Source organism: Mastigoproctus giganteus, chromosome 5, assembly GCF_048544385.1.
Source record: "Mastigoproctus giganteus isolate SK-2022 chromosome 5, ASM4854438v1, whole genome shotgun sequence".
NCBI lineage: Eukaryota > Metazoa > Arthropoda > Arachnida > Uropygi > Thelyphonidae > Mastigoproctus > Mastigoproctus giganteus.
In genome coordinates this window covers 200,163,637-200,181,403 of record NC_143579.1, presented here as the reverse complement: position 1 = coordinate 200,181,403, position 17,767 = coordinate 200,163,637, and the positions used below count along the sequence as shown (strand labels likewise).

Sequence of the window (17,767 nt, the reverse complement as noted above, 5' to 3'; positions counted from 1 at the left end):
ATGGAAGTTTGTAGGATCCATATTTTAGTTCCCCACCCAAGGAACCTCAGATAACAAAAGCAACCATCTGGAATCACGCAAAATGCTCGAAACCATAGAACGCACATAGTCACCGATGTCAACAATCTAACCTTCACAATAGGGAACCTGCCTGCTGACAACGGTAATATTTGTTAAAAACACTTCACCTCCAGCAAGACAAGACGGCTTTATACACAGGACCGTCACCCCTCGGCTTTCAGACTCTTATATCGGAAAGAAGTGGAATACAGCCATACATAAAGCAGATGCGGACCAAACATTCATTATAATCCTCATTCGATATCACATGCAACCCTCGACATTGCAGCACCATACTCAACCAGCAATATGGCTTTTCAGATGTGGAGCAAAAATATTCCAAAGCTCATGACAACAGGAAATGACAGCAAAGAAAACATGGAGTCAGGCACAAATTCTGCAGAGCCTCTAATGGTTTTCTTCCAGGACGTTCAAAGTATTGGAAACACGCTTCATTCACTTCAGAATTTCCTAATGCTCGAAGTTTTATCTTTTTATATATTATCGAAACATGGTTCACCTCCGAAGAACAGATAACACATCAAGTGTGTGTACGGCCTACGACATCACTTCGAATAAGAGAACTCACATGCGAGGAAAAGGCGTTTTTATTTGCTCACGCAAGTGCGTAAAAACACAACGCACCAGAAAAAGAGAATCTGAGAACTTAGAAGCTTTGAACATCGTATGTTCATATAAACATCAAAATTTCCATAATTGGGCTCATCTTCTTCCCGCTAGAGCACACATTACACGAGAGAATAGCGCTGTCATGCTGGATATCACTGCATATGATGTATGATGCATTCACTCCCAATTATAAGAGCAGGGGACTTCAACATGTGAATTGCTCTCAACAAGGAAGGCAGATACGAGTTTGAGCAGTTTTTGCTGTCCCTCGGATTGACTACACTCCACACCCAACCCACAAGAGGAACTTAAAGCCTTGATTTAATCTTCCACAATATGGATAAAATCTTTCTCCAAAACACTAACTTTTGTCAGTTCACTTCCGATCATCCTCCCATCGCCCTATACATCCTTGGAAACTCCAGAAACAATAAGGAAAAACAGACCAACCCAATTTCCTCGAAGATTGACTTCTCCACAAAATTCTTCAAGTAGGATATAATCATAGGGATGCTAAAGTCAGTATATTTGAGGGCGATCTGCCAAATCTTCGGTGAAGAAACATTAAAACGATGAATCTCACATCTCAGAACAATTGCATTAGCAGGAGCTTGAAAAAGATCAAAACCTCTCAGTGGACCAAAATCTTTGTTCACAAAAAACCTTCAATCTATGCTTTCAGGATCTTACAGAATTTGCCGATCCTTAATAGCTCCATCAAATACAAAAAAAAAAAAAAAGAAGAGCAGTGTGTGCTAAGCGACAAACTCATAGACACGCTGTTACGGGGAGTTTTTCCAGCTCAAAGTGCATTGTTCCCAAGTCATGTTTTGATTGCTCTCTGGACTAGACTGCATACCCAGATTGGGCAAATCACACCTTTCGAGGGTAAGCCTCCAATCCCCCTGCTCCGACGGCGAATTTATCTTGACAAATAACAAAATTCCGCTTTCTTCTATCAGACTGACGCAACCGGATCTTGTCTACTCAATAAATAACCTGCAAAGTAAATGCACTGTAGGACCCGATGGATTTCTTTTATTCATGCTGAAAACTTGCAATCCATAATAGATCTCCTCCTGCTAACTTTCAGCAAGATTCTCGAATCTCCAACTTTACCTTCCATCTGGAAGCAGTATATCGCAAAGTCCATACCAAAAATAACGGACAAAAATCCAGTAACGAATAGAAACCGATCTCCATTGGATGTAATATGCTAAAAATCTTTGAGAGAGCCATCCTAAAACACATAAATGAGCACTGCTTTGGCCACAGACCCGGCTACCTACATTCCGCTATAAAGAACAGATCAACAACCTCAAACCTCCTTAGGACCTTCTGTAGTATCCAATGTTCCCTAAACCGTAGAGGACAAATGGATATACTTTTCCTCGATATCAAAACAGCATATGAGAGTCTCCATCAATTTTCCTCTTATAATCCTCAATTACAGGCCACCACACTCAAGCATTTTAAAGAACTCCTGACTGGAAGAAAAACCCTTGTAATGCATAACAATTTCTTCGAGCGTTCTGTTCATATTCCTCGTTGCGGCAGCCCTCGACCCTTTCATGTCACTGCATAAGAACTTTATTTCGTATGCAGACGACCTGTTTCGGCTAGAAAATACAGTACACCCAATTTACAGACACAATACATATGGGTATATGTAAGGAATTACCGGGTGACCCTAGTATAATAGGTGTTTTTTTTTTTTTTTTTTTTACCCGGTCGACAGAGTCACGCATCACAAAAATTTAGGAGTCACCTGGGATGAACAACTCACCTTCTCACGTAATTTCGCAAACACACAAAAACAAAAACAAAAAAAAAAAGACCATTGTAACCCTCTGGAGAGTAAAGTTAGAACTCACTGGTGTTTACCATCCTAGTCATAACAATATGTAATAAGATGTGTCTCTCCAGTTGCACTGTACGCATCTGATATTTGGTCCTCTGCATGGTATACTCGACTCATGAGCTCGTTAGTATAGAACACTGGATCCTAAGGTGGCTAAACAGGACAATCGGAAAACCTTTCACAATCTCAAGACGCATTCTACATACCACCTTTAACTGGATTCCCATTGGGAATTAATCATAACCAGGACCAAAATATCAGCACCCCGGCAAAACTGCTTACATTCAGAACAGACGCACACCCTTTCTGAAATTCTTTTCCTTGCAGCCAAAGCACAATAGAAGGAATTGAGGCAAGACCGCTACGGGTCTACGTCTCCATGACCAGCTAAGAAGTCTTCAACGGATGTTCCCGTTCAATACAATGAAACTCCTAAAGCAGCCGGGCATAAATATCGAACACTTTGTCTGCTAGTAAGACTATAATTATAACTGCAAATTTACCAGATGATGAACTCGGGCTGATAGAGGTCCTATTCGTTCGGCGTGCAGCAGCTCCCGCAATCGTCATTTTATATAGTATATTTATTGGATATACTGTACGTACTTAAGTGATTTTTTTATATTTTTAATTCTTATTTTTTTTTTTTTTAGTTTACATTTTACTATTTCTTTTTTCATTCTTTATCTTATATTATTTTATTTTTTTGCTGGTACCCCCAGTTTGGGCAGCCATGGGTACGGTATTTGCAGGCACCCACTGGTAGAACACCACCTCCAGTGGGTGCGAGTTTCATAAATTTTAGGACAGACATAGAATATAGTGGCTCACCTCTTGGTGGTTAGAGATACACTTACCAGTTGTGGACCGCCTCCAGTGAGGTAAAACGGCACTGGGCAGGCTTTCCAAGTGATCGCGTTCCTGGTGACTAAGAAAGAGGCAGAGAAACAACAACAACATCTCCTGAGCGGAGTTGACTGCTATGTACGTTAGAATATATTGCCGTACCGGGATGAAGTTGTATACTGTACTTCAAATAGAGTAAATAAATAAAAACTATAGACCACTACCTAGTTCGCCACTAGTTAAACTAGGCAGTGGTCTATAAAGCTATTAGGCTGTGTGGGCGATTACGCTCATTATTGATCATCAGCAGAATTTCATATCCATAAACTGAAGGTATATGGGAAGATAAAAGGAACCTGTTATATTGAACATATATTCCTTAGTAAGTGCCACTTGGTTTTCTTATCACTGTGGTATTTTGATTAAATGTAGCGCAGATCTGAATGTGTGCGTGCACAGCTTACAAATAATCTTTACTCTAAGAACATTGGTAACTGGACCTTGCGAGAGATAATCCGTCATGAATAGTTTTCCCATTTTTTTCCCTGTCTCTCATTGTTTTTAACAAAGTTCAAAGGCTTTCACAGATATGGGTCATTAAACTTAATTAGGCTAACCTTCACCACGGGTGACTTCTTTAAATACCCGTCCGCTACCCACGTCTGCCACCAGTCTCTTTATCTGCGTTGATCCTTCGGAATTTCCTGTATAAAGTAACAAACGTTGCTATTTAGTCTGGGTGTATCGTATATGAGCAGTGTAGGAGTGTACAAAGCTTTATTATCGAAGGTCGGATGGTGATGAGTGATTCGAAGGAAGGGAGAAAGAAGGGGGAAATACGAGGCGCCAGGAAGGGCGACAATGATGAAGTTGGGCTATAATAGTATCTCTAATTACAAGGATAACCAGAAGTAAAGAGAAAGGCATTTCCGGGCTTCTGTGACCAAAGAATTACCCTTGGTATTCGAATAAAAGATTCATTTTCTATTGGTAAAACACAAAGGAAATATTAATATTCGGGAACTTTATTTATTTTTTTAAATAATAAGCGCAGGGTTTCTTTATGCGATTCAGCGATCACATTTCTCCAAAGAATCACATTAATTCTTTCTTATGAAATGAGTACCCCCTATGCGTCATGGTCCACGGATCAAATTCGCGACTTCTTTTTAAGGTTTTAATCGAGTATAAAAATAAATTTATTTATACACGAGTACATGTGTTAAGCAACGATGTAGTAGAGACATCGTTTAAACCTGAACCTGTAGAATTAGGTGTATACACTAAACCTAATTCTACAATATTTTCTTAATTCACGATGCATGCATTATTATTTTGTAACCACATATTATGTACAGATGTTGTTCAAGGTGGATAATAAACTTAATAGATTTCCCAACAAGTAAAGACAAGAATCTCCAATCTGGAATAACGAAATACGAAATTCAGCAGTGGCGTGTAGTGTTTTTCATTTGAGTTATGTCGCTAGAGTAGCAGCACGCAGATCATAAACATCAGCTACCGCTTTATTACTGAGTTCTACTTTTATCATTTTGGGTAAATTTCTAAAATCTGAAATGAGTTTATTTCTGATGATTCATGATCACTGCACACGCTCAACTGGATTGATGTTAGAAACACATCACATTAAATTTCTAACAAAAGGGATAAGAAATCGAGAGAACTTATTATTGTAAGAATATATTTTTATTCTTATTAGATTAATAGCTTTATGGAAGTTTGTTTTTTGTCCTCTGTGAAAATATAGTTCTCCAGCCACCAGAGGCGAATTAAGAGTACAAATCGGCCCTGCAAAATATTAAGAAGCGGCCTCGGATCCTAACAAAATTTTTCAATTTACAATAAAAACATTTTTAATATTTGTATATTCACGGGTTGATAAAATAAAAACTTATAAACAGTAATATTTATTTATTTATTTAGTTAGAGATCATAATCTCACCCCTGGACAGCAAAGTGCTAGTGGGGTTTAGTGACACGTCAGTAATTACAATGATTACAAGACTCAAGAGATAAATGATTAGTGTATAACAGCGGTTCCAAACCTTTATTGACTCGCGAACCCCTTTCAACATAATATTTTTAATGCGAACCACTAAGCCTATATTCTCTGAAATCGTATAACATTTCTGAATTTTTATTATAAAATATTTCCAGTACTACGTTTTTATAAGCGATATTGCATAATAATAAAAATTATTATTAAATATTATTTATACTTTGTAAAACAGTTATTAATCAGTCCAAACTAGATTTCGAACAGGATAAGAGCAGAAAACTTGCTTTTAGTCTAAATGGTAGATGAGCATTCTGGTCTCTTGCCAAAGCTATTGACAGCAATTTTTGCCCATCTCTTTTTCCACCTCTGACAAAACCAGTGGTTCTGTTGTCACATCAGCCAAAGATAAAGTTGACCTGCTAGCTTCCTATTTTTCTTCCAATTCATGTATTGATAATCTGGGTAAATCACCTCAAACCATTCCCAGCACACTCCATTCAATGCCTCCTAATCGCCAGTATGTATTCCGTCAATGTCGTTCCACTGGTGATATTCTGGCTTATGTTACTCCTCTATAGACAAATTCAATGGAAACGTTTGGTGAAACTCAAACTATTTCTCTTGACATTTCAAAGGCTTTTGATAGTGTTTGGCATAAAGGTCAACGGGGTATCCAGTTTTCTCTCTAACTGCTCACTGCAGGTGATGGTAGACGGATCTCTGTCTTCTAAGTTGTCCACTAATGCTGGTGTTTCCCAAGGTTCAGTTCTTTCCCTCACTCTTTTCCTCTTGTATATTAATGTCCTTCTTCCAATGACCGGAAATCATATTCATAGTTTTGTTGATGATAGCACATTACATTCCACTTTTCAGTTTCAGAAACCTGGCCCTGCTCAAACACTTCAACTTCTCGAGTATCCACTGCCAAATCTTTAAATGTTGATCTCCATGTAATTCTCCAGTGGGGCAAAGATAACTTAATTTCAATCTTCCTAAAACTCAGTCCTGTCTTATATCTCGCAAAAAGGATTCTTCTGCTCCTATGCTTATCTTCAATGACGCTCTGATTTCTAGGCAAGATGATATATCTCTTTTGGGGATTACCCTGACTTCTAATCTCTCTTGGCACAAGCACATTACAAATATTGCTTCCTCTGCATCTAATAAACTGGGTTTTCTCTTTTGCTCTCGGTGTTACTTTTCTTCCAAACAGTTGTTGACTCTGTAGAAATCGCAAATCCCCCCTACCATGGAATATTGTTCCCACATCTGGAGCGGTGCCCCCAAAACCTTTCTCAGGCTTCTAGATTCTATTCAGAAGAGGGCAGTCAGGTTAACTAATGACTCATCTCTAACAGAGTTTCTCCCCTCTCTGTCTCATAGACTTTCTGTTTCTGTTTCTGTTGCATGCCTTTTCTATAGATACTTGCATGGGCACTGTTCTTCTGAATTGGCTTCTATAATTACTGCTCTCTTTCAAAGCAGTCCGAACACGTGCCGCCATTAGCCAACATCCATTTACTGTCCAACTTCAAACTCACAGAACCAACTTTTCTTCTTCTTCATTTATTCATTTAATTTCTGTTTTCTGGAACCAACTTCCTTCATACGTATTTCCTGAAAATTACAATCCAGAAGTTCAAGTTTAATGTGAACAAGTATTTTCTTTCAACTTTTCAATCCATTCATGATACTAAGTACTATAGGTTCTAAAAAAAAAAAGTACCTATACATAACAATGATCCTTGAGAATGAAAAAAAATTTACTATGGAAAACGTATTTATTTAACATGATATACTACAAGATAGTAAAGTAATTATAATATAAGGAATTATAGGAGATTTGGTTTCTTTCTTTGGCAATTTTTACTTTTTATTTAATTTCATTTTACTTTATTGTTTATTATTAGTTATATTTTGTAGTTTACAATAATATACCTATGTAAATCTAAGCAGATGCCATTATAGAATTTTTATTGCGAAGCCCCAGGAGTTCGCGAACCACCGGTTGGGAACCGCTGGTGTGTAACAATAATAAAATAGGTTATTTGTGAGTTAAACAAAATAACAATATATGTATAACAAAATGAGAAAATTAGATTAAATTAATTCGATAAAAATGAACCGAATTTGATCAATGCGATTAGTAGGGGAAAGTCTGAGGTCCATTTCGAACTCCATCATAAAAAGTGGCCATTGGCACATCCCAAGAAGAAAACAGAATTCCGAATTGGCCCTTGCAGCAGACGACGTTGGGTTTCTAGTTCGTAGAGCTAATCAACCATGGAATCGGTCGTGTTACGTCAGAATTGAAGCACGGAGAAGGTTTTAGCCAGAATTTGTTTTCTGTATTTCTTTTCAAAACATATTTTCCTTAGGTCTATTTCAAGGATGTTGCAGAAATTGATAGTATTAGGGGGATACATGTATGAAATACATGTTAGGCTTTGAAGTGAGTTTCTGTAGATAGTAAAGTTGTAATTTTGGTCTCTTCTTTCCTTCCTGCTGTATAGGATATTGTCAATGCCGGGGCATCCAAAGTGTGTGTAAACAGCTGACTAAGGGTCATAATATTCCGTTTAACTGCGAGATGGTTCCACGGTGGGATGTTCAGATTTGAGAACAGTGCCGCTTTGGAGATTGTGAAGGGGCCCAGTTCAACCATATAATGTTTATTAACCATCACATAAAATTATTAATATTTTAGATATTAAAATTTTGATTCATAAATAGAGCTTATTTTTTAATAACGAACTTTACAAAGATACTTTATCAATGACCGAATCACTGTCTATTTTATGCAGTATATTTTTTTCAATGGCCATTAAAATAAATGATTCCAGACGTTCATCGTTAATATACCTCTTAATCTATTCTTGATATATTTAAGTGTAGAAAAACTTCTCTCACATACTACCTGATTTATTGATAATTTTAATAGCTATTTATATGCCAAACCTATATTTTTGTAGGTTTCGCAAAATAAATTGTATCGCTCCAATATCATATATACACATATCGCACAATTTATTGAGGCAACGCTGACAAACTGTTTTTTTTTTTTTTACGTCATGAAAGTCTAAATCATTATTTTCAGTAATTATATAAAATTCATCATTCGCACTGTTTAAGATATATTCTTCCTCTAATGAAATTTTAAGTCTGTCCCAATTATTTGCCAAACTTATCAGCCCTTCTTGCAATCTATCTTTTATTTGTTCATAAAACTTCATCAGTATATCACTTTTTGCAGAGCATTATCAGGTAAAGAATATTTTTTCACTTGTATAGTGAACAGGATTTTTTTCACTTGTATAGTGAACAGGATTTTTTTCACTTGTATAATAAGCGTCTTCTGGTCGTCTATTTGTGAAGCGAATAAGTTCCCTTTTTTTCCTGTTGTTTAGTTGTTACTGTTGTTGTAAGGTAGGGTTTTAGGAGCATCAGTGACTAAGGCCATATTGCTCCATATGTACTGTCTGTAAATTGCATGTGGTTTATGATCGATTTTCTGTTTTTTGGACGAAAAATGGTCTCAGGAGAGGGTCGCCTGAGACCGAGTAATTCAGCCACGTTGTGAAAAAGCCTCATAAAAATTCATTACGTCATCGACGAGACTCAAACTCGGGTCTTTTCCATCTGATGTGGGGAGGACAGCGATTCTACCAACTGTACTTCCCACGAGGGCTCTCTCTCACCGGAGAGAGAGAGAGAGAGAGAGAGAGAGAGAGAGAGAGAGAGAGAGAGAGAGAGAGCCCTCGTGGGAAATACAGTATTGTAGCAATTGAATCATGGATCCAATTGCTACAATAACGTGATTTACCATTGTTTTCGGTATAAAAGTTAATAAATTGCCACGTCCTTTGCTACCTGGTTTTTGGGCGTCTTCACTTATTTTTATTACTTCATCTTAATGTATTTTTAATAGCGAATAATATTTGGATAGAAGCAAGAGCAATTCAGAAAAATTTTCCATGACATAATCCTGAAAATATGCTTCTTCAGCTGTACTTCCACTATAGCTTAAACCAGGGGTGGGCAACTTTTTTCGTCAGCGGGCCGAATGAAATTTTCGTATCATGATGCGGGCCGAATGAAATTTTCGCATCATGATGCGGGCCGGAATAGATTGAACGATTTAATAAAAAAAAATCAAAACCTAAAAAATGTTATATTACTTGAATTACCAAATTATTAATGTATTTTTAAAAAAAATATCTGAATGTCCAATTATCATTGAAAATGCGGCATTCGGCATCAATTTTTCTTTTTTTTTTAATTGGCTCATTTTATGGGCTATAAATTATATTAAATTAAAAATTGTAATAATTAGAAAAGGCATAAAACATAAAATATCTCGCACCAATATTATTTTTTTCAATAAGAAGTCAAACCTAAAGGAACTTCGTTCGATCGATGCTACAATAATAATTAGGAAATAACTCTTTGACGCTGCGTAGAATCACTTGGTTACTGTTGTACTGACCGCGATTCCCGATTGAACCGAATTAAGCCGAACGTTTACGGCGAGTGTAGTCAGGTATGGATTTTCTATATTTATGCATTTACCGAGGGGGCCGGATTCAACATAGTCGCGGGCCGGATGTGGCCCGCGAGCCGGCTGTTGCCTACCCCTGGCTTAAACCATTCTTTCCAATTAGTTTAATAACATCGACAACCCTTTCCATTACTTGTCTATTGTTTTTAATTTTATTCCGTCTTGTCTGGGAATGTTCTGAAAAGAGCAAGTCTTCAATCCCTTCGTCCTTACAATTTAGGTGACTTTCTATATAGACATTGAGTAACTTGTTATTTTTGTACATTTGTTTCAGAATCCTTGCTGTATTGTACAGTTCAGAGCATTTTTTAAATTATTATACGATAACCGATAGTGTTGAGAATCATTTTTTCTTTTAAATATCTTTTTTTGATGAAAATGGCAGAGAATTAGCTTCAGGAAGCTGAACTAGATGAAACTGAAAAAAAAAAAAAAAAAAAAAAAATCTTTCGTTTTCATTTTCGTACAAAATAATTATTAAGTTCGTCTATTTGCTGTATCAGTTCTTTCTTGATAACTTATAGTTTTAGTGGCGATTTCAATATTTGTAATTATTTCGTTTGAATCTTCGGTTCTTGTTAATTAATTTTTAATTTTTTGCTTTGTAAGGCGATTCTTGGATCGCAGAAGGCTTCTCTAAATTGACTTTTTAAATTAGCTTATTAACTTCTGCTTCATTAATAATTCTGTTTTGCGATTCTTTCTCATTCTCCGAATAAATTGTTGTTACTAAGTCAGTAGATTGAACTTGAAAGGTATCTATTATTTTTGAACACTTTTCTTTTTCTTTTCACGTAGTTTTTTTCCGCTCTTACGCTTATTCTCCATCTGAAAGGGTTATTGCATTAGTAGTTGATTGAAATTAACAATGTGCTATATTGTGTTCAAAATCAAAAGCAAACTTAATAAATTGTATTTTGATTATGTAATGATTTTATAAAGCAACACTTAAAATTTATTTTTTAACATCTGAATTATACGCAAAAAAAGTACTGTATTACTGTTTCTAGGGAACGTTTATCACGGCGGCACTGGCCCACATAAGCCACCGACACACCGGAAAATTTCCCAGCCTCCAAATTCCCCAATCCGCCCATGCCAGCCACTTTTCATTTGTTTCAAATCCGAGTTCAAATTCCATCCGTGATTAGAAAAATTTCTTAAAAGCGTCTTCAATTATGGATGAATTAACTCAACCTTGTAATCAGCAGGGAAACTTAACTGTCGTCTATTAAGTCGACGCGAACAACTATAGGCCCGAATAAAAGGAGCAAAAATAATTGAAACCCGTTTATAAGATGAAGTAACTTATAACGATTTATCATTTTCACAAAAACTCAAAAAAATGTTTCAGAAAAAATTTCACAAAGAAGTTTTTAGGCGCATTCACAAATACGTAAAGCGCCATCACGTCTCTCCGTCCATTTGTAACTATTCGCCTCACAGCGGATGTGGATAAAATTTTATATTTAGATCTTTTAGAAAGATCTGTCAAGACATCCCAAAATTTCATCAAAATCGGACGAATAAAAATTCAGCTTCTTCTTTCCTCCTTAGTGTAATCTTTTAAAATTTTGAGTTATAGCTCTATACATAAATGGAAGTAAGTTTCAAATATTTAACGGTTCCTTGACAATGAAATATCACACTGAGACTAAATTTTCATTCCCTTGGAAGATTTTAAGATCAATTCCTATTCAATTCCCCCCCCCCCCCCACAACAGAAATCTGTATTAACATTTCGGATTTTCGAGCATTACTCGGGAAGGACAAGTCAGACTGACACTAAATTTTCAGTATATGTATTGTTGTGAAGCTTTTAAGACTAATTACGATTCCATAGCACCCCCCAATCCCCACCGTCCACCTCAAGAAATTTATATAAATGAGAGTATGTTTCGGACATTACTCGAGAAGCGAAAGTCAGATTATACAATAAAATTTCATCACGTTTTGTTTGTCCTTATGGTTTTAGAACCAATTCCGATTTCAAATCCCAGTTCCTTCTGAAACGTTTCAATAAATCTGGAATAACAGCTCTGATCCTTTTCAAATTTCAGAACTTATTTGAAATATTCTTCTGACTCTTTGTACCAAATATCATGTCAATATGTTACTCCATAATACCCGATGCACTACCCAATAAAAAAAAAATAATAAAATAAAATAAATAACAACTGTCGAAAAAATCTCACCTCGCAGTTACCTACTGCGTGCACATCACGTGATAAGGTTTTATTACGTGATGATAAGGACTGACTAACTGAAGGTACTGAGGAGGAAATCCACGACTACCGACAACTGGTCTCTAACCCCGCACACTCCACTCAGTGCAGCCCTGCGCTCTTGCTAACATGACTACTGGGGGCATGGGTAAAAAACTGCAGCCATTATCAACCCGCTGCAGGATGTAAGCCTCCTCAACAATTCATGTTGAGAGAAATGGACCATAATCTGCCACGCTGGTCCAGTGCGGCTTGGCAGATCGACCGTATTTAGCAGTCAGGGGCTTGAACACCGGACTACTCAAGGAGCGTGTGCTACTGCACTCCCGCTTCTGACCACTCGGCTACGGTTACAGTATGATAATACAAAACATGCAATAAAGAATAAAGCTGCAATAAAAAGCGAAAAATAAAATCGACTAAAACTGGATCAATGAAGAAATGAAAATAAATGAAATATGGAAACCATCGAACATGAAAGAGTCGCGACCAAAAACACTATATATTTTTAAAAAGACTTACGGGATCCTAATCTGTTTTGTCTGATCGGTATTTTAAAAGATATAATAAAAAATTCCTTGTCGTTCTAATGGCGGTATCAACTGAGATGTACAGAAAAGATTTCTTCCAATTATTAGACCGGGCCAAACTGATAAAAACCCCTGTAAGATAAAATCTTACAAATATATTTCTCTTAGTAAGAATAGAGTGCGGAAGTAAAGCACTTAAGGAATAAAGAAACCATTACGGAAATATTTCCATTAGTGGGAGTAGGCCTGGCGGTAGGGCACTTAAAGAATGTGGTAAACAACGGTATGGTCAGGTGTGGAAGTAGGTGAAAATTAAAAGCTTTGGAACAGACAAAGTAGCGGAGTCCTTCGAGTGTTTAAAAATGGGAAGTGGAAAGCTATGCGAGAAAAGAAAGGGCAAATTTAAAAGGCTCAGTAAGAGGTCAGTCAGATAGTGCCCCTGGCTTCTACTACTGTTGTGGTAATTTCCTTCAGTATTGACAGAGAACTGGTCCCGAAACAAGACAATTATCATCATCATCAGCCATTTTCAATCCATTGCAGGATGAAGGCCTCTCCAGCAACTTTCCAGATAAGCCATTACTAGAAGAGCTATATGGCAGACTTCAATTAGGAAAAGGAAGGAGCAGCAGTGCGTGGCACACACTTCTTGATTAGACCGGGGTTCGAGCCCGTCACCACCAAATACGGAGAATGCGGAAAGGTCAGGAAATGACCACCGCATATTCCCGGAGCAATATGGCCTTAGTTGCTAATGCTCCTAAAAACCAAATAACAAGTTTCAACAACAAATGGAAGGAATATGCAGAAAGAAACCCCACCGTGAAAGAGAAGGAACGTAAGTCCTCTAAAATGTTGCTTACTGCGTTGTATTGAAAAGGGTGCTTAAATAAAATTTTAGATTATTTTACAGCAAGGTTGAAGGAATTACGAGAAATGTATGGAAAATTGAGTTGGTTTATTGGTTGAAGTTGTAAAGAGAATTGATATTGCTGTTTAAGAGAAAATTTATGGAAACGATAGCATGTATTATGTATTAACAGATTAAATGAGGAAAATTAATAGTTTAAATGTAAATGAATACTAGATGTATATACTTGTAAGTAAATGTAACTGAATACTAGATGTATATACTTGTAAGTAAATGTAACTGAATACTAGATGTAAATAGTTTTTTTTAATAAACGACAGCTTTATAATTTTGTGTCATTGCTCGTAAGAAGACTCTTCCTTCTTTTCCACTTCCATGTGATATTTCATATAGTGGTCCATGGAAACTTCAGAGCTTTTGAAGTCCTTCAAGTCCTACTCTGTGGGACTCGCTCTACATAATTAGCATAGTCGATATTTTCCATATCATATGATTATATTAAGATGTTCCAGCGCTTTTGACAACAACGTTCATGTAGTAATAACTGTTAGGCGTGTGTTAAGTGCCAAAGCAACTGAGGCTATAAGGGATAATATATTGTGTCTGTAATTGCTGGTAGTTTTCACTACTGGTGAAACTACTGGTGGTAGTTTTCATTGCTGGTCGTTTGCTAGACAAAAAAAAACCGAGTTTCCAGGAGGGGAAAAAACATGCAGCCCTCGCCTGAGACCGACTAACTCAGGTATATTGTGAAAAAAAGTCTGAACAAGGGATAATTTTTGGTGCCTCGCTTTCTAAGACATCATTTGATGGGTTGTTCCATAGCTGTTGTAAAGGTAATCAATGACTGGAAAAAACTGAGGGAAAGACAATCTACAATCACACAGCAATATACCGTAATGAAACTTAATCACTTTCGAGCCGAATGCATTAAACTCACTTGCGCTTTTCCACGACCACATTGAGGACTGATTTTGCACAAGCTCATAAGTGGTTGTGTATTAAGTCAGTAGAAGCGTGTGTTCTGTAGTTGATTTGCATGTTGTGTGGCGGGAAAAAAACCCGAAATAAATCAGTCGGTAAGGGGAGGAACCCTACTTCCTCCACCTGAGATTGGCTAACTACAACCTCGAATGAAGAGGACTTTAGAAATTCCTCTAGTCATCAAATGGAATCAAACCCGGATCTCTCTAAACGAGTGGTAGCAAACGGCATGTCTCGTGCCGACTAAGGTGCTATGGAGGACTATATACAATGAACAACCCATACTAGTACTAACGGGAGATGATTTGCGCAAGCCATTACACGTTGGCACCGACACAATAAATTTCTGAAACAGCTATCATATAATATGAAGGAAATGAGTTATAAAGAATGGAAGTAGAGGGTAATAAAGAAGTCAAGTACGCTAAGTCAAGGATTGAATGATAAATGGATGCCAGCTGGTTGCAGAAAGTGTTCTACCGGTTCGGAAGAAAGTAGTGTATAAGTAAGTATTGTATATAATATAATATCTATTATATACAATACTTATTACTAAGGCCAGTAATAAGTATTGTATATAATAGATAATTCATATAGCGAGACCACTATACTGTTTTCAGATACAGTGGTTTCGTTACTTGTCATTCGTTTCGAGAGGAATGGGGTATAATCCCATCACTGACTGGAGGAATTTCCAAAGATCTCTTCCACTGAGGATGAGTTAACTGGTGGGTTTTTTTTTTTTTTTTTTTTTTTTGTCATTCTGGTAAGCATGGGGGTGGGGCTCAGCCAACCGCAATAAGCCGCTTCCCAACCGTAAAGGAAATAGGAGGTGAAGAAAGAAGAAAGGGAGTAAATTTATATGAATCTGAACGTCTAGGTGATAGGGTTGAATGTTTTGGATTAATATAATTCTGGCCGTGAGTGGATCGTCTGTAAATTATGTTCTAAGGCCAGTTTATCTGCGCGATAAAAAAAAATAAAAAAATAACTTTAAAACTAACCAACTTTCTACAAAATACTTAAATTATGATGATATAATGCATTTTCACCTTAGTATGTCTGGACACATCGATCAAGCAGCTGACTGAAATGCTTGTGCCGTGATCACGATCCACAGAAAAATACGTTAATAAACTTGCAAAAACGCTAAAGGACCTTTATACAATATATCCTTTTATATAATATCGGTGTAGATACACCATAGACAACTCTTAAAAAAAAAAACTACGATAGTAGTGTAAAAATACCAGGGTACCTGCCCACCCACCTATGAAAGGCCAACAAGCCTTGAAGCGATGTTGTCTGGGTGGTTGTGCCCACCGAGAATAAGTAACAATAGTCTTCTCTATTAGTAAAGCGTTACTTATTCGAGGTAGTGCAATACATGGTAACTCGTTGTAAAGGATGAGCACAATATGAGATACAGATGAAATGATGCCCTTAACACTATTATCGTAGTTTTTTTTCTTTAAGAGTTGTCTATGGGGTATCCATACCGATATTATATAGATAATCTTAAACTCTAAAAATAGTAGGTCTAGTAGCATTTAGTTTCATTTTAATACATCCATTTAGAAGTTTTCCATTTAGGGTAAAAATCATTTACAATAAAGGGAAGGGAATTTCTTCCATTTGTGGGAAAATGTTATTATTTCGAGCGAGCCAGCGGAAACCAAAATGCTGTCTTGGTAATACATATATCAGATTTGATTTATTAACCCTAATCGGATTCGCAAAAGAAATTACTACATCCTCTTTCTCAAAAGATGAAATTAACGAAGCCAGACAACAAGAAGTTTTGCATTCCTTAATAAATAGCAACCATACTGAAGAAATCTGCAATGGCGTGTTTCTTTCAAAGAATAAATCTTTATGATGACAGTTCTATGGTTACCATAAAGACAGAAGAATCACGATTTTGCAGACTTCTGCAGGAGTTGGCCAAAATTATACAACACTGATAACCCACTAAGTCACGATTTCCATCTACAAACATATCACGATGCTTAACAGGCAACTTGTTTCGACCTTCATGTCTTTCACCTCTTTCCTCATTCATCGGGCAAGTTTCTTCTGGATGTTATAAATTCCAGTCCTTCATAACAGTTTTATTTGGCTCTTCTTTTTTTTAACCATTTTGCTCCTTAATTAACGTTTACTGTTACCACTGAATATTTAGATAAAAAAAAAGATAAAAAATATAAACTGCAGTCATTATAAATTTTATAAAATAAATTTTCTGTTTATACTCCGGGACGACCAAACGGTCAGAGAGTTCACAAGATAGACAGAATACAAGAAACAGCACCGTATTCAGCAGTCACAGGCTTGAACCCCGGTCACTCAAACCACAACCCACTGCAGGATGGAAGACACCTCAACAATTCATATTTCATTTAGATGTTACGATGTAAATACAAGGTCGAAACATTGCCCTAAGTAAATGTTTAATATATAATTCATTTGATTTTAGTTTCGTATTCGAGAACAGTAGAATGATTTTTAACATTTCAAATGTGAATAAAAATAATTGTGATAAAATGTAACATTCAGTCATTGAATGCTGAATATTTTATGGACTCAATAACTTAATTTTCTAGAAAGAATAAAGCAATCTTTTTTTTTTTTTTTTTTCCACTCAGTAGATCTAATTTGGCATGGTGTTTTAGCGTAAATTATTTTTTCTTTTCTTATGATTGCATAATGTGATCACATTCTTAATTCAACTTTTTTTTTTTATCGCGGACACCTGTATTACGCGACATTCAATACTCGTGTATGTCCTCTTCCATAAGAACAGGACTAACGTGAACATTTTTTGAGAAACAGAACTTTGTATCATTAACAATTTGGATAATACAGAGTAATAGGGGCTCACATCTGGTGAGCATGGGCTTCGCAAACTCATCGTCCTGAGCTGGATCTCTCTCTCTCTCTCTCTGGGTAATTCGCGAATTTTTTTTTGGTCGGTGCAGCACAAGCCTCAGGCTTCCTCGCATCATATGGCTAATAATAATAATACTACTGTAATAGTAATAAAATAAAATAAAATTGGGCCGATAAAACAGTTGAACCTTCTAATCATAATAAATATTCATTAGTAAATCGTGTAAGTTATTAATAAACATAAAATAATACCAAAAGGAAATATAAAACTTGATGGTATCAGAAAACTAAAG

The 17,767-nt window shown here is 36.4% G+C and overlaps 1 protein-coding gene across 1 annotated transcript in view; it reads left to right on the top strand.

Moving 5' to 3' along the window:
- The first annotated feature begins 369 nt into the window (after positions 1–369).
- LOC150086000 (uncharacterized) overlaps positions 370–17,767 on the top strand; it is a 197,360-nt gene continuing 179,962 nt past the window's right edge. The window contains 1 exon segment of the mRNA XM_090374766.1: positions 370–496. Coding sequence (XP_090230892.1) covers positions 370–496 — 127 coding nt within the window.